The following is a 22,025-nucleotide window of genomic DNA, read 5'->3' as shown; positions in this document are numbered from 1 at the left end:
ATGTGCACAAGGTTTTACCCCAATGGGTAGCAGTCTATGACACAGTGGGGTAAGAATGTGCACAAGGTTTTACCCCAATGTGTAGCAGTCTATGACACAGTGGGGTAAGAATGTGCACAAGGTTTTACCCCAATGTGTAGCAGTCTATGACACAGTGGGGTAAGAATGTGCACAAGGTTTTACCCCAATGGGTAGCAGTCTATGACACAGTGGGGTAAGAATGTGCACAAGGTTTTACCCCAATGGGTAGCAGTCTATGACACAGTGGGGTAAGAATGTGCACAAGGTTTTACCCCAATGGGTAGCAGTCTGAATCACACATGCATTTGGTACACAACTTTACTGTGTATCAGGCCTATTCCATAGGGCAGGACTTGCATCATGCGCTCTCTTTCCATTTAAAAGACACCTCTACTGCTTCACTTCGTCTTCTGTTAAGCTAATAGTAGCTTTAGTAACTAACTCTCATCTCTATATATGCTTATATAAAAGTACAACATTTCAGCTCTTGTGGCTTGAATAAATGTAGCAAAAGTATTGAAGAAAAGCACTTGCATACTCTAAATGTTTCACAAGAGCATATGAAACATATGACCCCTGTGGTTCTTGTTTTAATTTTTGCCACATGTTTTAATTGAGCTAGGAAATTTTCACATGGCTAAATATAATACTTATGTTTTGCCGTAGGATTGCCAGTAAAGGCTAAAGTTGCTCGTGTTGCTGTGAATTCTGATACATTGTCTGGATTGCTAGAAAAAAATGCCACTTTCAAACAAGAAGCAATGCAAGCGCTATTGAAAAGAGAGTATCGTCACAGTCAAGTAGCTCAGCAGGCTGTATTCCAAAAAGATGACAAAACCTTTCCATCCCTTGAATCAGTAAGTAGAGATAGCACTGGTCATGTAGGAAAAAATAATATTTTTTAAGCTTTATATATCAAAATTATTAGAAAGTGTTTATTGAACATGTGCGAAAAGTGCTTTTTTGGCATATGATTTTGGAGAGTGTATGGGCAAGATCTTTTTTTTTTCATTGGACCAGGGAGCTGACACTTCTGTCACTTTATCGTTGGTGCTTACATGTTCATAGATGAAAATCGAAACTAAATTTCTTTAAGGCAAAAAATACTGCCTTTTTAAATGCACCTGTTGGTGCAGTACAGGGAGTACCAACTATCTACATCAAGTCAAAATGGGATAATCATATTGTATCTCATAAAATTATCTGTACTGGCACTATTTTATCCATTTCCATGCTACATAAGGTGGCTCACTACAATTTTAAATATTTGCTATTGCAATGTTTGATAATTTCAGTAGTGGAACTATAAAACCTGGTTTAGCATTGAAGATAAATCTGATAATTGCCTGCTGTTATGTGTAATAAATGGTGTTCATCATGTTGATCACTGCTACAGTAGCCTTAGCTATATGGGCAGCCAGCTTCCAAACGTCAGGGCACTTTCCACATTCTCAAACTGTCAAGCAGCTTGTGCTGACCTGAAGAAAAGAAAAGTTTGGGCATGAAGCCCTTCAGAGCTTTACTGCCGCCAAAGCGTACGCTCCTGCGAGGCTTTTGAGGATCAACAGTCGGCTTGTGCTTTCCATTGCTTGGCAGTTAAGTTGCGTTTGGGGGGAAAATCCCATTTTCTTAATTTTTTGATGTTTTATTACTTTGTCCTTCAGGAAAGATATTTTAATGCTGGGAATTTTTAGTTTTAATGGGCTGTCTCGAGACTGAGACACACTTTTAAACATACTCCTTGTTTCTTCTTGTCAGTTTAAAACTATTGTAAAGTAGCTGAAAAAAATTCTGTGTAGAAATTGTGTTTAATTTTTTTTTTTTTTTTTTTGCGAGGCAGACATAGTGATTTTTTTTTTGTGTTTTTTTTTTCTGTCAAAAAAAGTATTTTTTGTGGACTGGTAGTGTTTATCAACAATTGCTGTTTGTCTTTCCCTGGAAAGAGGCACCATTGTTGGCTGGCCCATGGAACAAACTATCAGTCCCATGGTTGGCCCTTCCAGCCACAAAAAGAGGAAAATCAAATAAAGTGCCTTTGCCACCACAGCAGGCTAGCAGTTTGCCTCAGCCATGTGTGGGTGACTCTGCTGTGGGCGTTTGTTGTACCTCAGACCACTCGTCTTTTATACCTGATCCCTCTGGTGTAGCACCTACCGGGGTTTAGCCACATCCTCTGTAGCTGTTGGGGTCCCCTTATTGGGCAAAGGAGAGTGACTTTTGTCATTACTGGTAAAGGGAACAGGGAAGGTTTCCCTGTTGTGTTAGAATGCTTTGCCCATCCCTGGGGAAGCTACTGCTGTCATTCGTAACATGTCTGGCCCAATGTTTCCTGTCAAAAAGAAACAGAAAATCAAGGATATATCTACTCCACGTCAAATTTCTTTGGATAAGAGTAACTCATTGGGTCTGTCTCAAGGTTATCATTCAAGATATTGATCCTTCTTGTAAAGTAGTTTCTGGTAAAAGAAAGATAGATTCCTCTTTTGCTGAAAAGATTCAATGTTTTGAATATAAACAGGAAGATGCAAGGACAGATACAGGTTTTGTATCTCAGAGTTCTGGTTCAGACTCTGAAGAGAGCTCAGTTTCTGATTATTCCTGTGGTGGGTTCTCTTTCTCTGAGATTATTACTAGACTGTACTATTTCTTTCAGTGGGAGAACACTTAGGTTTTTCAGTCCCCCACAAAATACTGAGTTGTTACAGAAGGTTTTTCCAGAACCTAAACCCATTCTTCTTGTTATGTCAGCTTTAGAGCGAGTGTGTGTGAGAGTGTATGTGTGCATTACTGCTTACAATTTTCCTGGTAGTCAGCTCGCTGCCCCTACAAAGGCAGATAGGAAGTATAAAGTTCCTCTGTCTTTTAAGTTTTATACACTATTCCCAAACCTGACCCAGCTATAACTTTAGTTGATCCCACTGCTGCTAATCACCTAGTAAATTCCAATCCTAGTCTTTATGATAAGGATGAGAAAATTATTGACAGGTATGAGAAAGCAGTGTATACTTCTGCAACTTTGATTTTCAGATTTTTGAATAGTCGGGCTCATAGTTTCTTCTGACAAATTGTGAAAGTATGAAAAATGTTTTATTTGCAGTTTTTTCTTCTGAGGAAAATTTTACTTTAAATAACTCACTTTCTTCTATTGCAAATGTCACCACTCATTGTTTGTGTTTGACTGTGGTGATACATCTTCCAGGGCTATGGCCACTGGTACTGTTTTAAGGAGTTATGCATGGCTGTATTCTCAGAACCTTCCAGATGATGTTAAAATGAGATTTTAAATTCTCCCTTAGATAGGGATTTAGTGAATGGCCCCTGTGCTGCAGAGGTGATCTAAAAGTGTGATGAAAGGGGCAAGCTGATACAGGGAATCTTTAAGTTTTTTATCCATCCTTTTCCAAATTGTCCTAGGGATTTTTTATCTACTCATCCAAGTTTGACAAAAAAAAAGAAAAAAGTCTCAGCAAAATTTAGATAAACAGATGTTTAAGATGAAATGGCAAGGGGATCCAAAAATAAGTCTCAACCCTCCCAGAAGCAGGGACAGACCAACAAGTTTGAATGACTATTGAAGAGACTGTATGACCCGCTCCCACCCTGGCCCCCTTTTTTTGTTTGTTCCAGAAAGTCTGTATCAGATTGTTTCAGACAATGGGTTCTGAAAATCATTCATCGGGGCTGAAATTCAGTGGGAGGAAATTCCTCCTTTCCTGGGGGTCATTCCTTATCCTCCAGAAAAGACCCTCTTGTTTCCATTGGTTCTTCATCACATGCTGTCCTAAGGAGTGATAGAACTAGTTCCTCTTTCCCATATGGCAAAGGGTTTTTATTAAGGGATATTCCCAGTGGCAAAGAAAATGCTTGGAGACCAGTTCTGCATCTTTTTTTTTCCCTAAACCCATTTGTGATGGTGCCAAAATTCAGTATATTGTCACTTCACAGCCTGTTACCTCTTCTTTTTCTTTCAAGTTTCTTGGTAACACAACACTTATCACATTCGTACTCATCTAGACTTTTGACATTTCTTAAGGTTTTGTATATTTTGATTACATTATCAGTTCTCTTTTCTACCCTTTGGACTATCCACTGCATTACGAGTGTTTGTAAAGTGTCTAGCTCCAGTTATAGCTCATTGCAGGCTACAGGGTATCCACATTTTTCCATATAGTTTCATAGTTTCATAGTAGTGTACTAGGCTATCTGCCCTGGGGCATTTACAAGCCTAGCCAATAGTGATGTGGCTTTCGCCACCCCATATTATATAGCTGCGCCTCTCTAGTAGTGACATATGTGGGACCCCATTATTTAGTATACTATACCTCTGTCTAGTAGTGACACTGAGGTGACTCCCGGGGTAAACTTACGATCTCCCATCCATGCATCAAGATTCTTCTTGAACAGTGCCAATGAAGGGCTCTGTCTCACATGAACTGGGATTTTGTTCCAGAGTACTGGTAACCTCTGTGTTATGAATCTATCCCTCCAGCATGTCTTATTTATATTTGTGCAGAGGTTGAAATCCTTAGCTCGCGTGGTTCTGGTGGATCTGGATTTTTTGAGATGGAGCATGTCCATCAGTTCTTGGTTGGACACGGCCTTATATGTTAGGCACAAATCACCTCTGAGCAGGCGGTATGCTACTGAATAGAGCTGGAGTTTCTTTAATCTAGCTGGATAAGGCATATGTTTGAGTCCCATGATCCTCTTGGTGAGGTACTTCTGGGGTCTTTCCAGTTGTTGTATGTGCCGGGTGAGGTACATCCCAAATGGAGCATTATATTCAATCATGGGCCTGATAAGGGAGGAATATAGAGGTGCAATGACCTCCTTTGATCTGGATGAGAATCCCTTCATGATGAGATGGGCAAGGTAGAAGGTCTTTCTGACCACTTTGGCAACATGGTTGTCAAAGGAGAGGTCACTATCAACTTGAGTCCCCAGGTCTCTGATTACTTTTTCCATACTCAATGGGTTATTGTCTATGTGATAATTTGTGGGTACTTTGTTTTTCCCAAAGGGGATGACTATGCATTTTTTGGCGTTAAGTTTGAGGCCATGATTCCGGCACCAGTTGTCCTTTTCAGTGAGACCTTTCTGTAGGATGTGTGTGTCAGCAGGTGAATCGACTATGGCACCCAGTTTGCAGTCATCTGCAAACTTCATCAGCCATAATCCTCCCATATTTGCTTTCACATCTGAGAAGTAAATGCCGAATAAGAGCGGTCCCAGGACTGAGCCCTGTGGGACACCACTCGTGACTGGTTTTGAGTCTGACATGGCTCCAGCAATTTTGCCCTTATGGGTTCTGTTTTTTAGCCAGTTTGCTACCCATCTTGTGACATATGGATTTACATTTAGGCTGCTGAGCTTGTCTATGATGCCAGTGTGGTATTGTGTCAAAGGCTTTAGCCAAGTCCAAGTAGGCAGTGTGGACAGCCTTGCCCTCATCGATGGCACTAGTGACTGACTCGAAGAAGTCAACCAGGTTTAAGAGGCAGGATCTGCCTTTTACAAAACCGAACTGGGTGGGATCAAGGGTCTGCAGATCCCCAATGTCGCCATTTATGAGTTCCATGATGATTCTTTCCATAGCCTTGCAGACCAGGCTTGTCAGACTTATGGGTCGGTAGTTTCCAGGGTCTGTGGAATTTCCCCCTTTGTGGAGTGGGACCACTGTTGCTGTGCGCCAGTGTTCTGGTACATATCCTGTAGTGAGGCTAAGATTGAATAGCGTTTTTAGGTGCGGGTTTAGTTCATCTTGAAGTTCACGTAACACGCAACCGGGGATACCATTGGGTCCCATAGATGCTGTGATTTAGATGACTTGCATTTCTTTGCATAATCTTCTTCAAAGTAATAAATCCAATAAAGAAAATGGAGCAAACACAAGCCGAAAAAAAATACAAATTAAAATAAAATGGCTGAAAAACAGAAAACTCAATGGCTAAAAACTTTTATTTGAAAAAGCATTCAGTAACAGTAAGTGCTGAATGAAACCCAGTACACACACACACCCCTTATATAGTAATTAGGTCACATGATTTAATTCATGCCTATGGTTCCTCGTTTTTAAATAAGTTTTAAAATTCTCTTTATCATTTAGTCCTGGTGAATGGCAAACATCAACCTTTAATTGCTACATATACTCCTTCCAATCAAGCTCATCTTCAGCAGCAAAAAACTTTTCATAGTTCTTAATTTGCTCCAAAGCAATAACTTTAAGCCTTACAGGACAGCTGCTATAATTGTAATATTTACTTAGAGCATTTCTATCATCTTTAATATTAATATGAATGTTTGTCATTCACCAGGACTAAATGATAAAGAGAATTTTAAAACTTGTTTAAAAAAGGAGAACCTTAGGCACTAATTAAATGATGTGATCTAATTACTATATAAGGGGTGTGTGTACTGAGTTTCATTCAATCTGATGAAGTCCTTTTTCAAGGGCAAAAGCACTTACTGTTACTGAATGTTTTTTTTAAATAAAAGTTTTTAGCCATTTTTTGTTTTTCTGCTGTTTTATTTTAATCTTCTTCAAAGTCTCAGGAATCTCCTCCCATCTCTCTCTCTCTCTCTTGAATGAGAGATCTCTTACACAAGCTGGGATTCCAAGAGAACATTCAAGTCTTTTTTTGAAACTGTCACCCAGGATTGTGTTCCTTGGATGTCAATTAGATGCCTCAGTTCAAAAAGCTTTTCTTCCACATGAAAAAAATACATCTTTATTTAGATCTATTTCTAAGGTTTTCCACTCAGAACTGGGTCACTGAGAGAGAATATCTCAGGATTTATGGTCTCATGGCATCTGTGTTTCTCGTGATACTCCTGGCATGGCTGTACTTGAGAAAGATAGAGTGGTATCTGAAATTTGTGGTCCCAGAATCAACACCCTTTATCTATTCAAATTCCAGTGCTAGGATTTGTCAGAAGATAAATATTTTGGTGGAGACAATAAATATCCTTAAATCCAGGTCTTCTCTTCTTACTCCCTGCTCCAAAGTACTCTTTCACCCCAAACACATCAGACTTTGCTTGGGGATCAGTTTCTGGAGGTATAATAGTGCAGGGGCTGTGGGACACCAAGGACAGATGCAAGCACATACATAATCAAAGAGATTATTGACTGACAAAAGCATTCAACTCTGTGAACCATCTTTAGTCCCCAGGACTTCTTCATGTGATTACAGTCAATACCACAGTCATGTGGTACATCAAGCAAGGCAGAACCAGGTCGTACTCCCTTTGCAAACTAGCCATGTTAGCTTGAGATATAGCTTCACAGCACAATCTCACTTTATAAGCATCCTAGAGTCCATCAAAGCAAAATCGCTTGTCAGACAAGCTGAGAAGGACCCAGACAGACCCTCAAGAAAGGAAACTAGATGAGTGTGTCTTCCAAAATTTGATTTATCTGTGTGAGTTCCTCAAGTAGACCTCTTTCTCTCCTCTCTAAACAGTCAGCTGGCTACATTCTGTTCCAGGATGTGACAAAGGGTGGATATTGCCAGCACAGGTATCTGGAATTTTGTAAATAATTATATGTCATTTGTGAATATCAACATGATTTATAAAAGATGCTTGTGTTACAACTGTATTAGAATTGTATGCCGTGTGTATATCAAACGGGTCTGTACAGACATGTGTGTTAAAAAAGGTATTTTAGTGTGTGTGCTTAAAATGTACCTGCAGTGTGCCCTACTGGGAAAGAAGAGAAATGTACATACACTATTGTAACTGTTTCAATGTATATATTTTAATAGTGGAAACTGGAATACAGGAGGTTAACTTCAGAAAAATAACTAAAATTAAGTTACTTTATAGGCTAGGCCGGAGACACAGTATCTGTGTTGAGAAGCTTTCTGTATTGTCTTCAGAGTGAACTAATTACTAGTTTTGAAAAGATGAAGGAATGTAATTGTTTTATGATGTTCAGCATCTGCCAGTGATCTGAGGTCTATGTATTTTCACAGGTAGATGCTAAATACTGCTAGCTTCCAGCAGTGGAGGTTTCACTTTGGATAGAGTCAGATGACAAGACATGATGTCATTCTGCAAGCTGTCCGAGCAATAATATTTCAGATATTAATTTGAGAAGTCTCTTATTGAAACAGTGCATTCTGTATTCTGTCTTGGACCTGACAACAACTAGAAGATCCAGTCACCACACCTATCTTGCTCTCTAATTAAGTTAACTAGGGTATAGTAACTTTCGTAGATACAGCCAGGAATATAGTGAAGCTTGGTTTAGATATTTTTCTCTATTTATTTATTTGAGATTGTCCTGCAATGTTGCTTTAAATATTTCCTGTGATTTTGAACTCTGATGTCACTGTGAATATATACTAAGTATTTTCTTGTTCTTTTTATTGTTTATTATTAAGTATATTTAAACCGTTCATTGTGGCTGATTTGTCCAGAGATATTTAAGTTTTGAGAGTACTTGCATGTTTATTTCATGACACTGTGTGGGTCACTCCTAACAGCCTTGCTCTTGGTCAAACTACTATTTGTATTAATATTAATATTACATGGTAAGATTGGACACCCTTTGTTAAGGGTCTTAAAGTAGTTGATAAGGGGTTCTGGTAGTAATAACTACCTTATAGTCTGGGCAGAAGGGGGCATAGTTAGTAAAGCTGTGCCAGCCTTTCCTAGGTGTGTGTGTGTGTGTGCGTGTGCGTGTGTGCGTGTGTTGTATCAGCTACTTGGGCAGGGACACAAAGCACTGGTTGGACAGAGAGGGTGCTGGAGGTCTTGGCTTGGCCATTGAGCCACTCAGCTGAGATTTCAACTCTATAGCTGTGCCAGTGGGGACTCTTTTTGGGGATCTGGAGAAAGAGGGAGAAACCAGGCTCAGACTGACTGTGGTCTTTGTGTGCTGTTAAGGGAAATTGCACTTGATGCAGAGAGCTTCATTTGAAAATACTGTGTGTGTACTTGTCATCCTCTCAGTGATCATCCCCCCCACTGTTGCCAGTGGTGAGGATTGAGGTTCCTTGATTACTGGCCCAGTGGAGGGTTGTTACATTTGGTTGGCAATGGTGGGATCACCACATCACATATTGGGATTCAGTGCTGTGGATATTGAACTCCTGTAGCATGTAAACAGTGGTCACTAAAGAAGATGATTGTACTCTCAAGCAACCACACCTTCTAAGCTCTTGCTCTCTACCAAGTTGCTTCCCTCATATATGGATAGTAGGGTCATGGAGAGGTTGGGCAAAAGGGTTTATACTGCTGGCACTTTATCCTTCCAGTGATTAACTACCAGACTGATATGTCTAGATATGTTTTGGCTCTCCTTTCTCAGGTTTCTAAACTGGTTTCTGATTTTTCTGAATCTGAGGATAAGGCTTCTGCACTTTCTCTGTTGGGCTGAGTTTCTCAAGTTGCTCACCATCCTATCAAATGCAGCTATGATGCAGCTGATGCCTCCTCAATGGCTACTGCCTTTGGTTCTGTTATGAGGCGTTACTCTTGGCTTTGTCTTCAGGCTTTGTCTGATGACATTAAGGCTAAATTGTTGGATGCTGATCTAGATAATAAAAATCTTTTTTTTTGGTACTGCTGCTGAACTTTTCAAGTCTCTCCATTATAAATGTAAAGCCTTGCAAGAATCTTAGCGTATTTTTGTTTAGCCCATTCCTAAGTTTCAAAGGAATTATTTGTCCAAATCTGCTTTTGTTCGCAGGCAGCCTTACCCTCCACCTAAGGGTAAAAAGGGTTCTAGATGTGTGCCAGCTGCTAGGTCTACTCAGAACCCTACCTCCCAGAAACCTGCTTCAGGATAAGTCAGATTGTCTTTGAGAGTTGGTTTCCCATTTCCTTCAGCCAGGTTCCCTTATCGCTCCATCTGTTCATGTCCCTTCAACGTTGGTTAAACTTACAACAGACTCTGGGGTTCTTTCCATTATCCATCGGGGATATTTCGTGGTTTGGAAATCCCTTCTTCACTTTTTGGGCATCCCTCAACCTCCTCAAAACAACTTTCTATTTTCCCAGAGGTGTAAGGGTTTTTTTTCCAGAATGTTCTTGGTTCCTAAAAAAGGAAAGCACTTGCAGACCCATTCTGGATCTCTCCTAGTCTAACACCTTTCTCAAGATTACTTCTTTTCAAATGTTGTCTCTCCATATTATTTTCCCCTTCTTCTGTTCCTGGTCTTTCTGGTTTCTCTGGATCTCAAGGATGTGTCCTTTCATACTCCTGTCCATCCCCTTTTCAGGAACATTTTACCTTTCTCTGTTTCTTCTTTGCATTTTTACTTCTCTGCTTTGGCCTTTAGCCTCTGTACTGCCCCAAGGGTATTCACGAAATGCCTAGCTGCTGTCATTGTCTTTTGCAGGATGGGTAGAATTTATATATTTCCCTAACTGGACCATCTACTCATTCAAGCTTCTTCTCCTGATGCTCTGCTGTCAGGATCTACAGTCTGTAATTCCCTGTTGCAGAGTCTGAAGTGCACCATAAAATTTCAGAAATCCTCTCTGACATCTTCTCAGGATCATATTTTCCTTGGTTGCAGTCCGGAATCTCTGCCTGCTCTCAAGGCCCTGTTTTTTCATGTCTTTTTCCAATCTTTTCTTCCTCTGACTTCTGTCACAGTCAGTGACTTTCTCAAGTCCTCAGGTTCATGGCTTCCACCATTCCCATGCTCCCTTTGGCCAGGGTTCACATGAGAAAATGACAGTGGTATCTCAAGTCAGTGTGGCTCCAACATTGCAACCCCATGGATTTCCCAGTCCCCTTCCTTCCTTGGCTCAAGCTCAAGCTTCAGTGGTGGATTCGTAAACTTTCTATCAACCCAGGACTTCCTTTTGAGGTTCCAGTCCTGACTCAAGCTCTTCACAGATGCCTCAGACAGTCGATGGGGGGCCCTGCTTTGGCTCTGTCAAGGTTCAGGGTCTTTGGTCTCCTCATCAGGGGGCAGACTATATCAATATAAACCAAATGAGGGCTTGGCTTCTGGCCCTTCAAGCAGCTTTTCATTCTCTTTTTCATCCCAGGCCCTTCAAAATTTTTACAGACAACACCACAGTAATGTGATATGTCAAAAACAAGGAGATACAAAGTCCTATCTTCTTTGCAGACTAGCTTTTCAGGTTTTGTGATCTAGCTATCCAGTGTCAAGTGACTCTTCAAGCAGTTTACATTGCCTCAGAGCACAATCTAGTGGCAGACAATATGAGCAGGTCCAGCACACAAGCTCATGAATGGTTGGTTCAAAGAGATGTGTTTCTGTACATAATCCATCTGTGGGGTTTTCCTCGGGTATATATTTTTGCTCCCCCTCTGAACAATTTCCTCTTTTCTGTTCTTGAGTCCCGTGTTCTCTGACTTAGAAAGTGGGTGCCCTGTCTTTTCCTTGGAAGGGGGTGTTCCTGTATGCCTTCCCTCCCCTTCCTCTGCTTCTGAGCTTCTGAGGTTGGGAGGGTGGCCTAACAGTTAAGGTGTTCACCTTACAAACACAAGGTGCAGGGTTTGAGTCTCACAAGGGATAATTGGCTAGGCTTAAAATGGCTCGCAAGGGCAGTTAGCTTAGTACTAATTTGTGAACCTGTGAACCTGAGAGTCTTGCACAAGATCAGGCAGGACTCTCCCAGAATCTTGTTAGTGGCTCCCTTTATGCCCAGACAGCATTTGTTCCTCCTTTATTCTTGCCCAAAAGCAATCACTACCAGTTACCTCACCAAGTAAATCTACTCACACAAGACAAGGATCTCTTATCCATCCTCACTTGTCCACTCTTCAGCCGATGCTGTGGGTGATAGGGTTTTGATCACTGTACGACAGTCTTTAGCTGTGGACATGCTTTGGGTTCTGCAGAAAGCCAGGCAGCCCACTATTAGGAAACCATGTTTGTCCAAATGGAAGAGATTTTCTGTCTGGTGCCTTTCTTGCCATCAGGATCCCCTGTTTGCGGAGGGTCCTTTGGTTTTCTTTTATTTGTGTGATCTGATCCATGCTGGTTTGCATATTCTTCAGTTAAAGCTCACCTGCCAGCAGTTTCTGCTTGTCTGCCCTTGACTCCTCCTTTGGCATCTAGATGTGAGATCAAGCAATTTCTTAAAGGCGTCCTTCATATCAGGCCCCCCCAAGGAAGGCTATTCTGGCTTCTTAGAACCCCAGTTATGTTCTTGAGAAACTGATTCAGGCTCCTTTGAGCTTGCTGCTTCCTTACAACATTCTGCTTGAAAGACTACTGTTATTTTTGCTCTCACTTTGGCCATGAGGGTGCTTGAACTTCAGGCTCTCATGGCTGTTCCTCCTTTCTTAGTTTTCCACAGGGGCAGGGTATATCTGTGTACTAATTCTTCTTTTATGCCCAAGGTGGCCAATGAGTTGTCACTTAAGTCTATTCATTTGCCTTCCTTTTTTCCTTCTCCACAATTTGCCAGTGAGAAGGCTCTTCACACCTTGAATTTGCATAGACAGCTCAGATATTATTTGGATAAAACTGGAGCTATTCACAAATGTGAGCAGCTGTTCATTTCTTTTCATCCCAGGTCTTTGGGTTTAGCTTTTTCTAAACTAACCATCTCTTCCTGGATTTCTAAAATCATTTTTTTTTGTTATTGTTTTCATGGTAAATGTCTTTCATTATCAGTGAAGGCTTGTTCTACCAGGGCTGTTGCTTCCTGTGGTGCTTTTTTCATGGGACTGGATACCAGAAGCTATTACTTCTTATGTCCATACCTTCACTAAACATTATAAGTTGGGTTTATTTCCAGGGCTAGAGCTGGCTTTACTAGGGCTATCCTGCGTGGGTTTCTAGAGGGCTCATGGGTGCCATCCCCTTCCAAGCTTTCCTCTTGAGCTTTTGTACACTCCCTTCTGTTATGAAAACTGCAACAGTGATATGGAAGGACATAGTACAACAGTTTTGTAAAATGTTGCTATAACAGTAGACACCCTTCTCTTCACTGTTGCAGTATTTGCTCCCTCCTTTCTGCCTCCTCTGCTCCAGCCTGTTCGTTCTTGCCCTCCTGTTTGAGGGGCTCTTCTTTCTTTTCTCATTCTGGATGCACTTCTTTGTCCTTGTCCCTAGTGACATTCTGTTCTTCCTTGGTCTTTTTTAGCTCTGAGTGTGTACGATCATATGTTACCTTTACACCCTATGCCTTGTGTGAGAAGTGTATTTGTGATGTATGGCACCTGTAAGTACTAAAGGCTTTGGTATACTGGCTGGATGTTGGGATGCTCTTAGCAGGAGATTCCTTCTGTTATAAATACTGCAACAGTGAAGGGAAGGACATCTATTGTTATGTTAACATTTTACACAAGTATACTTTCTCACAGATTCTGTTGGCCCTTTGCCTAATGTCTTTTCTTTAGGACTTCTGTTATAATTGTTGTTTCCTATGGTTTTCCCTTCTGTATCTTTTACTGTGTAGGTGGTAAGATGGTACCACGTTGCATTGTTTTTCTAAAGGGATCGAACCATAAGTCCTTCTGTCTTTTAAGTAATGGCCCCCTCCCTATCGTCTCTTTTCAGGCCTGTCCCATCTTACCTTTGCTTTGTCATATATTCTGGCTTTAACTTTAAAGTTAGTCTGTTAGTTTTATATTTAATATCACAGTCATTGTTTATTACTTGCGTCCCCCACTCCCCTTCATTTTTCCATTTTATTTGCATGTGTTTTTAGGCAGCGAAGCAGCGGTGTAGAAGTTCTCTTAGTGAAACAGGCCTGTAGTTCCCAGATCCTTTGCATCCTCTTTCTGCTTAAATAACACCATTACTGTTGCTTCATACATTGAATAGGTAGTTTCCCCCATCCAAAACATCCTTAAACATCTCCTCTAACCCCTATTTCATCTAAAAACAACCTGTTGTGAAAATATAAGTGAATTTCTTCTGGGTCTCCAGCTTTTTTCTTTTTGAAATGTCTAATAGATTTCAACACTTCCCCATGTCTGTATTTTTATTCAATTTTGCCTTTTTTCCTGCAGTTAGCAGTGTCTCCTGCTTAAAAGTTCATCCTCTGTTGACATCTACATAGCTTTTTCCCAACTCTTCTATACTCATCTGTTCTCCTCTTTTACTCTTACTCATAATCCATCCCCTCCATGTTGCTTTTATACTATTCCACTCCCTAATTTCCCATCACTCTCTTCTCTTTGGTATTCTTTCAGCACCAGCTCCACTATTTCCTGCAACCCTTCTACTTAATTTACATTCCACCAATGCAGTGGATTCCATCTTCACTATCCATCAGACTTAGTATCAAAGTTCCATTCGAGAATTACCAGTCTGTGATCCAGTGAGTCCCTCTCCATCACTTTCATTTCCTGTATTCCCCTCCAGTAATTCTGTTCACTAAGAAATCTATCCAGACTTCTAAATTGACATATATCATCCATAGAAAATGTATACCTTCTTTCATTTTCAGTACACGCCATTCACCAATTACCTCCATGAGAGATGCACTTACATAGCCAAACTGGAAGCAAACCTCTCTCCACCCAAGATTGTGCTAGACAGTCAAGAGGAGAAGGTTAACACCCACACTACACCTCAAGCAACACATAGCCCTTCTAAACCCACACCACCAACACCCACATATAGCAACACTAAATCCACATATGCGGAGGCCCTTAACTGTAATCTGCCCAAGAAACAAGGACCTCTGAAGCTGAAACGCGAACAAACACCAATCACAACCAAAGTGTCACATAGCTGACAACACCAGTGTGCCACCCAGCAACAGCCCCTAAACCAAGACAACGTACCCAACACTTTAGTCATAGGTGACTCTATAGTCTGGCACACTGATGTCCCACTCACCAGGTTGAACAAGGAGAAAATTACAGTCAGCTGCCTGTCAGGTGCCAGGATCCGCCACATAACACATGCACTAAAGTCACTTCACAACAAGTACAAATATGACTCTGTCATTGTCCATGTTGGAGTGAATTACTTGAGACGTACCACCCTGGACTACATGAAAAGAGACATGGAAAAGCTCTCGGATCATGTGGCCCAGGCAGGTATGACCCTAGCCCTGAGTAGCATTCTGCCTTCACCCAGAATGATAACATAATATAAGGACAAAATGATTGACTTCAACAATTGGCTAAGCTTCTTGTGTCATTCAAAGAGGATCCAGTATCTGTCTGCCTGGGGTGACATGATCAACAGACCATGATGCTTTGCCAGAGATGGTCTGCACCTGTTGCCCCTGGGATTCAGGTTACAGGCTAAGGCTCTTGCCACCCCTATAGTGCCTTTTTTAGGCAAAGTTCAAAGGACAAAATCACCACCATAGCAGGTACAAGTATGCAAAATCTGAAGGTAATGCTACTCAATGCTAGAAGTCTAAACCTCAAAATGCACTCTCTTGAGGCACTCCTAAATCTGTGCAGTAACTGAGACCTGGTTCAAGGCTCCAGAGAGCACCCCTATAATACCAGGCTACAACTCTTACCAAACTTTTCGTCCACCAAACCAGGGCCGAAACACTAAAGGTGCAGGAGTGTCCATATTCACCAAGGATATTCACACCACCAGGCTAGTTGCCCAACACAATGCATCTGAAATTCTCCAGGTGCAACTAACACTAGATAAGACTGCAATCCAAATTGTAGCTTGCTACAGAGCCCCCACCATGCCCCAAGATTCTCACTACACCTTTCTAAACATACTGGAAAATATTAAGATACAACCAAACACCCTAATACTGGGTTATTTTAACTACTCTGCCATTAACTGGGAAAACTGCTCGTGTACCAACACCTTTGCCCAGCGGTTCTTGGAATTCATAAATTCCAATGCCCTGGATCAAACTAATCCATAGTCCCACCAGGGGCTCCAATATCCTAGACCTTGTCATTATCAACATGGCACATCAGTGCTCCACACCTATGGTCACCCCCTCGTTAGTCAGGTCTGACCATAAGCTAATCACCCTTAACATCCACATCCCCCCCCCACCCCCAGTAAGGAAACCTCCATAAAAAACTTCTCCAATGCTAACTTCATGCTACTCAAGTCAGAAGTGACAAACTTCATGACACCCATGCAGATGGGAACTGAAAGTTCGACGGCTGAGTCCTACACTAAGGCACTGTACGAGCACATCCACTCGTGCATGAATCGTGCCATCCCCAATAGAACAAAGACGCTGTCCTCCAAAAAAGGAAGCCAATTTGGTGGTCCCCTGCCATAAATAAACTTTACAACAAAAGGAAAAAACTGTTGCAGAAAAGAGGAAAATCTCAGGATGCAAAAAACTCCCTTATCAGCCTCAGTAAGAAACTGAGATCCCTCATAAATTCCTCCAAAGCTAGTTGCGAAAATAAAATTGCTAGAGATTCCAAAGACAGCCACAAAGCATTCTATAACTATGTCAAGAATCTAAATGGCAATGCTCAGATCTGCTCTAAGCTAAAACAGAATGGTATTAAATATACTGATCCCAAGGATATTGCCAATATCCTGGCAGATCGATTCAGTGCCAACTTCACCCCCCTCTCATCCCCTAAACAACCCATCTCAATACCAGAAGATTGCCAAATTCCGGTAATAAAGGCCACACAAGTAAAAAATGCACTCTCCAAAGCTAAGAATACAGTATACATTGGACCAGATGACATCCCTGGCTGTGTACTACATTAACTACAATATGAACTGGCAGAACTACAGTTATCCCACTCCACAAGGGGGGATCCACCTTGGATCCCGGAAACTACCGTCCCATCAGTCTGATGAGCCTTATCTGCAAGGCCATGGAATGTATTATCATGGAACTTATAAACAAAGACATTGGCAACCTTCAAACACTAGATCCCACCCAGTTTGGGTTCATGAAGGGCCGATCTTGTCACCTGAACCTGATTGACTTCCTCGACTCAGTCTCCAGAGCCATGGACAAGGGTAAGTTGGTCCACACAGCATATCTAGACCCTGCCAAGGCCTTCAACACCATCCCCCACTCTGGAATCATAGATAAACTTACTAAGCTGGGCATTAATCCCTATGTCACCCAATGGGTTGTCAGCTGGCTTACTGACAGAACCCACACTGTAAAAGTAGCCGACTCCAGATCCATCTCCAGACAAGTGACAATCGGAGTACCTCAGCGTTCCGTCCTGGGACCGCTCTTGTTTGGCATGTACTTCTCTGAAGTACAGGCCAACACTAAGGGACTCTGGCTAACAAAGTGAGTGCAAACTGGGAGCCATTATTGAATCCCCAAATTATGTGGATACTCTACAAAAGGGCCTTACAGAAACAGATGCTTGGTGCCAGAGCCATGGGCTCAAGCTCAATGCCAAGAAATGTATAGTTATCCCCTTTGGGAAAAAACATGTACCCATGAATTACCACATAGGTGGCAGTACACTAAACACCGAAAGTGTGATAAGAGACTTGGGGACACAGGTGGACAGTGGTCGCACCTTCGATAACCACATCGCCACAACAGTCAGGAAATCTTTTTATGTGGCACACCTCATCACTAAGGGCTTTTCATCCAGAAAAAAGGAGGTCATTGTCCCACTGTACTCATCCCTCATTAGACCCATTATAGAATACAATGCCCCATTTGGTATGTACCTCTCAAGACATCTGCAACAACTGGAAAGGCCGCAGAAATACCTCACTAAAAGAATCACAGGCCTAAAGCAGATGCCCTATGCTGACCACCTTAAAAAATCCATCTATACTCTGTCACATATCGTCTACTCAGAGGCGATATCTGCTTAACATACAAGGCCATGTCAAACCCAGAGCTGTTGGACATGCTACACTTAAAGAAATCCCAATCCCTCAGAGCCACATGCTCCAGGGTTCTAAACCTTGTCATCACATTAAACAAAACATGCTGGAGGGATAGGTTCCTGACCCAGAGACTCCCCAGACTCTGGAATAGACTGCCCATACATGTCAAGCAGAGTGCACATACTATTTCACATCTATGTTTATCCTTATCTTTCCACCTTCTTCCTCTCTGTTCTCTTTAATTCCTTTACCGTATCTAATTCATCACCTTCCTTGACCAACTTTGTTTCTCTCATATTGGATTATCTATCTCCAGCATTTCAGAGGGTTACTTTCAACTCCTTTGCCTCCTTCTACAACACCCTCCTGCACTTCATTTAGGCTGGGTCTGCTGGACCCTTGAATGGCGGAATACATTTCCGTAGCTCTACCTTTACTCTTCCTATCTACTTTCTCCCCTTTCTTGCCTTCTACAATTATCCCTCTCTTCTTACCTCTCCTATGGCTCTGTCCACCTCCTCAGGTAGCTCACTGTTTATTGCATAGGCTTGTAATAAGTTGCACTTCCGTCACTGCATTTCAACCTTCATTATGTTAGAAACACACTTGTAATATAACAGTCTTAGTTAAATACAAAACTTGATTTACATTTTGGGTGGTATTTCCCTTTATTCAGCATTCGCTCTTTTTGATAGGCCTTCGTTCAACACATTTCTTATTACCTTATTTTAATCCCCTCACGTTCCACACAGTTCTTTGAGACGCTGCCTGCAGGAGGCTTTCTTCATTACTCCCAGCAGATACAACGCCCCTTTCTTCTCAGCGTGTTGAAGCACTATTTTCCGCCATCAAACATTCAGTGAAAAATCTTCATATCATTTTTATTTTTCAGCTACTAACATATTATTTTACACAAAACTTTAAATTTTGCAGTGGAATCAAGCTACTTCAGTAATCATACTGCTTTGAAATGTTGCACTTAGATTATTAACCTTCATCCACATTTTTTATTTTTAAAATAGGAAGCACCGAAAGTCCATACCATTACAGATGGAGATCGTAAACTCACGTCTGATTTTCAGATTATTGTTGATACCATGGAGGACTATCTTCAGCCTATTCTGTCACAATTTGACTTTTCAATTTTTAGGTAAGTTTTAACAATAAGATTTCTTTTCAATTTTTACATACCTTTTTATGAATACAAGATGTATGTCGGACCTTTTCGTCATAGCACAGTTCCTGTCACCCTGCAATTATTAGTTTTGTCATAGTAACATCTGGAATTTGTTTTTACTTGACTGAGGGCTGAATTCAAAAGAACTTGTCCTTCGTCAGCTGAGTACAAGCTACACTGTATGAATGCAGTTCACAGACGTATAATGTGCTAATAACAACTTACAAATCGGTTGAATTTGTTGACTCTACCATGTTCAGTAAAAGGAATTTTGACGAAAAACAGCTTACAAACCAGTGAAAGCTGCATGTTCTTACTGCCATGTGCAGACCTGGAAATAAAATTATGTTACATTTACAGCAGAGGGGTTAATAAACATACTGGGGATGCACTTTAAAATGCATTTATCATTTTACCTCTCCTCCATCCCTACTTTGCTTTTTGCATTTCCTCTACCTCTGCCATGCCCTCTTGAATGCCTTTATGAATTCCCTGTACACAACCCATTCTAATAGTCATTTCCATGACTTAGCAACTGTGTCTGTGAAAAAGTACTTTTGGATATGCAGGAAGTAGTTAGTCCCTCATGGGATGACCCTGTCATGGTCCCACAATATAATGCTGTGCAGCAGTATCATGTCCACCTGTTTCTTCAGGTCTCAAGCGGTAACTGCTCCGCTCCTGTAGTCTCTGTTCATATTCATTCCCCTCCATTCATGGAATGACCCCCGTCATGGTCCCACAATATAATGCTGTGCAGCACTGTCATGTCCACCTGTTTCTTCAGGTCTCAGGCAGTAACTGCTCCGCTCCTGTAGTCTCTGGTCATATACATTCCCCTCCATCCCAAGGATCTCTCTAGTAGATTTCATTTTGAATTTCTTCCAGCAACCTGGTGTTGTTTTTCTTATATGGCCTTCAGAAGTGCACACAGTGCTATGGGTATGGTCTGAATAGGGCCAGGTACAATAGAAAAGTTGCCTCTTTGCTTATGGAATTTCTTCCCTGAGGATGCACCCGAGCGTTCTGTTTGCTGTTGCCACTGTCTTCTCATAGCAATGTAAGTGGTCTATTCCAGACACGATCAACATCTCCAGACCATTTTCCTGGTCTGGCGCTGTTAGTAACCCCCCCCCCCCCCCCCATGCTTCACTCTGTGGCTGTTGTGACCTGAGTACAGTAATTTGCATTTGTTTGCATTTCTTCCCACTTGGTCAACCTTTCCAAATCCTTCCCTATGCTCCTACCCCCAACCTGCATTGATTAAGCTTTCTTTGTGGCATCAGTGAAGAATCTGGTCCTGTTTTCTGTCTGCTCAGCTACGTCTGACACAAACACAGTAAAGAATGCTGCACCAGTAACAGACCTCTGTGGTACTCCAGTAATCATTTTCATAATTTCTTACCTTTTTCCTGTCACAGCAACCACTCACCCTACCATTTAACTACGCATCTATCCAGCTTATCAGTCTTGCCCCAAACCCCAGCAATTTTCCTATCTTTTCTAGAATCCTCCTGTGTGAAACTGAGATAACACTAAGCTGAAGACCAGGAAAACTTGTATATTGCTACTTCCCTATTACGTTTACCTTTAACCCAGTCAGAAACTGAATCAGGTTTGACTGATAGCATATTCTGGCTATAAATACTTGATGTTTGCTCTCATGATTGTCGTCCTGTAGAAATGTCAATAGTCTTCCTCTCAGGTGCCTTTCCAAGACATTCACAGACACTGCTATTAAGCTACCAGGCTTATAGTCCCCACCAACCCCCCCCCCAATGCAAAGGTACCAGTCTTATTGTATTTCAGTCCTATAGCATTTCTACACTAACCAGTGATTTATTGAAGTTCTCTGTCAGGGAATCTGGCACCAGTTATCTCGATTTATCAGGGCTGTGGGAGGTAGTAGATCTGCACCTTATGTTTTATTTCAGTGACAACCTTTTCCTGTGCTGTGGGAGGTAGTAGATGTGCACCTTATGTTTTATTTCAGTGACGACCTTTTCCTGTCGACCTTTTCCTGTTCCATTCCCTTCTTTCTCTTCCTCTCCCTATCCTGACTGCTATTCTCCCCATCTGTCTTGCCTCATTTCTGTCATAGCAGCTTCCCCCGACTTTCCTTTGTGAAGACTAAAGCAGAGTGTTAATTCTGTACCTCTGTTTTAAGTCTGGAATCTCCCTCACAACTTTGCTCAGACTGGCTAGGTATACCAGCCTTTTTCTTTTTTCTGCTGGGTACACATTAACCCTCCCTTCTTCAAGTGGCCTTTTAGCATTCAACTTTGTTGTCGTTTTGCTGGACTTATTGTACTGTGCCTTCTTCACCTCCTACCCCTCCCTCCTGCCTCTGGCAGGCTCTGCCATTTGCATTAATTGCTATCCTTACAGTCTCACAGAACCCCACTGGCCTTTTTCTCCGTGTAACATTTTTGCTTCCCCTTCACAGATGCAGTCCTATAGTTTGTTTCCTCCCTCAATTTGTTCCCAGTCTGCCTACATGCTCTTGACCAAATCTTTGGGTACAACAAAGGTCACTCTTGTAAACTCCAACATCATCATCTCTATCTTTTTATTCTTACACCCACCACACTTTAAACTGCACAGTGGCATGGTCACTCTAGGCTAACAGTGGCCTAACCTGAACATCCATGTCGCACTCTGCACTGAATAGGATATGTCCAGAATTATTCTCCTTCTCCAGTTGTCTGAGCCCCTCATTTATTATGAACTTACTCAGGCAGTACTCCTCTTTTCCCCTGGAAATCAGAATCACCCAGTCTGCTTCTGGCACAGTCATATACTGCATGATATTACCATCTTCCCCCACACCACTCCTTTATTCTCTCTTGCAGTTTGTCAAACTTCTTTCTTGTTGCATCTGAGGATGATACATACCTTCCTCTACCTTGGCTACATCCTTACTGTATTCCTGGTTTGCTCTTCTACTTCTGACCTTACATCTGATGTCCTCCTTTATGTGGATTGGTTGGCCAACCCCCAGTCACTCACTTCTCTGTCACTCGTGAACCATCTATACCCAGTCACCTCCACGTCCTTTGTCCTCTTGTCAGTAGCACGTTTCTGTCACCTCCATGTCCTTTTGT

General features: G+C 41.7%; 1 protein-coding gene across 1 annotated transcript in view; it reads left to right on the top strand.

Moving 5' to 3' along the window:
• The window catches only part of CFAP46 (cilia and flagella associated protein 46), a 3,596,153-nt gene that overhangs the window by 2,827,895 nt on the left and 746,233 nt on the right, over nt 1-22,025 (top strand). Inside the window, exons 50-51 of the mRNA XM_044056880.1 lie at nt 688-878; nt 18,767-18,894. Coding sequence (XP_043912815.1) covers nt 688-878; nt 18,767-18,894 — 319 coding nt within the window. The remainder of the gene's footprint in view (nt 1-687; nt 879-18,766; nt 18,895-22,025) is intronic.

The sequence above is a fragment of the Protopterus annectens genome, chromosome 14.part0, assembly GCF_019279795.1.
Source record: "Protopterus annectens isolate FY-2018-M chromosome 14.part0, PAN1.0, whole genome shotgun sequence".
Taxonomy (NCBI): Eukaryota; Metazoa; Chordata; order Ceratodontiformes; family Protopteridae; genus Protopterus; species Protopterus annectens.
The sequence above is the reverse complement of the archived record's forward strand: the minus strand, read 5'-3'. Positions and strand labels throughout refer to the sequence as shown.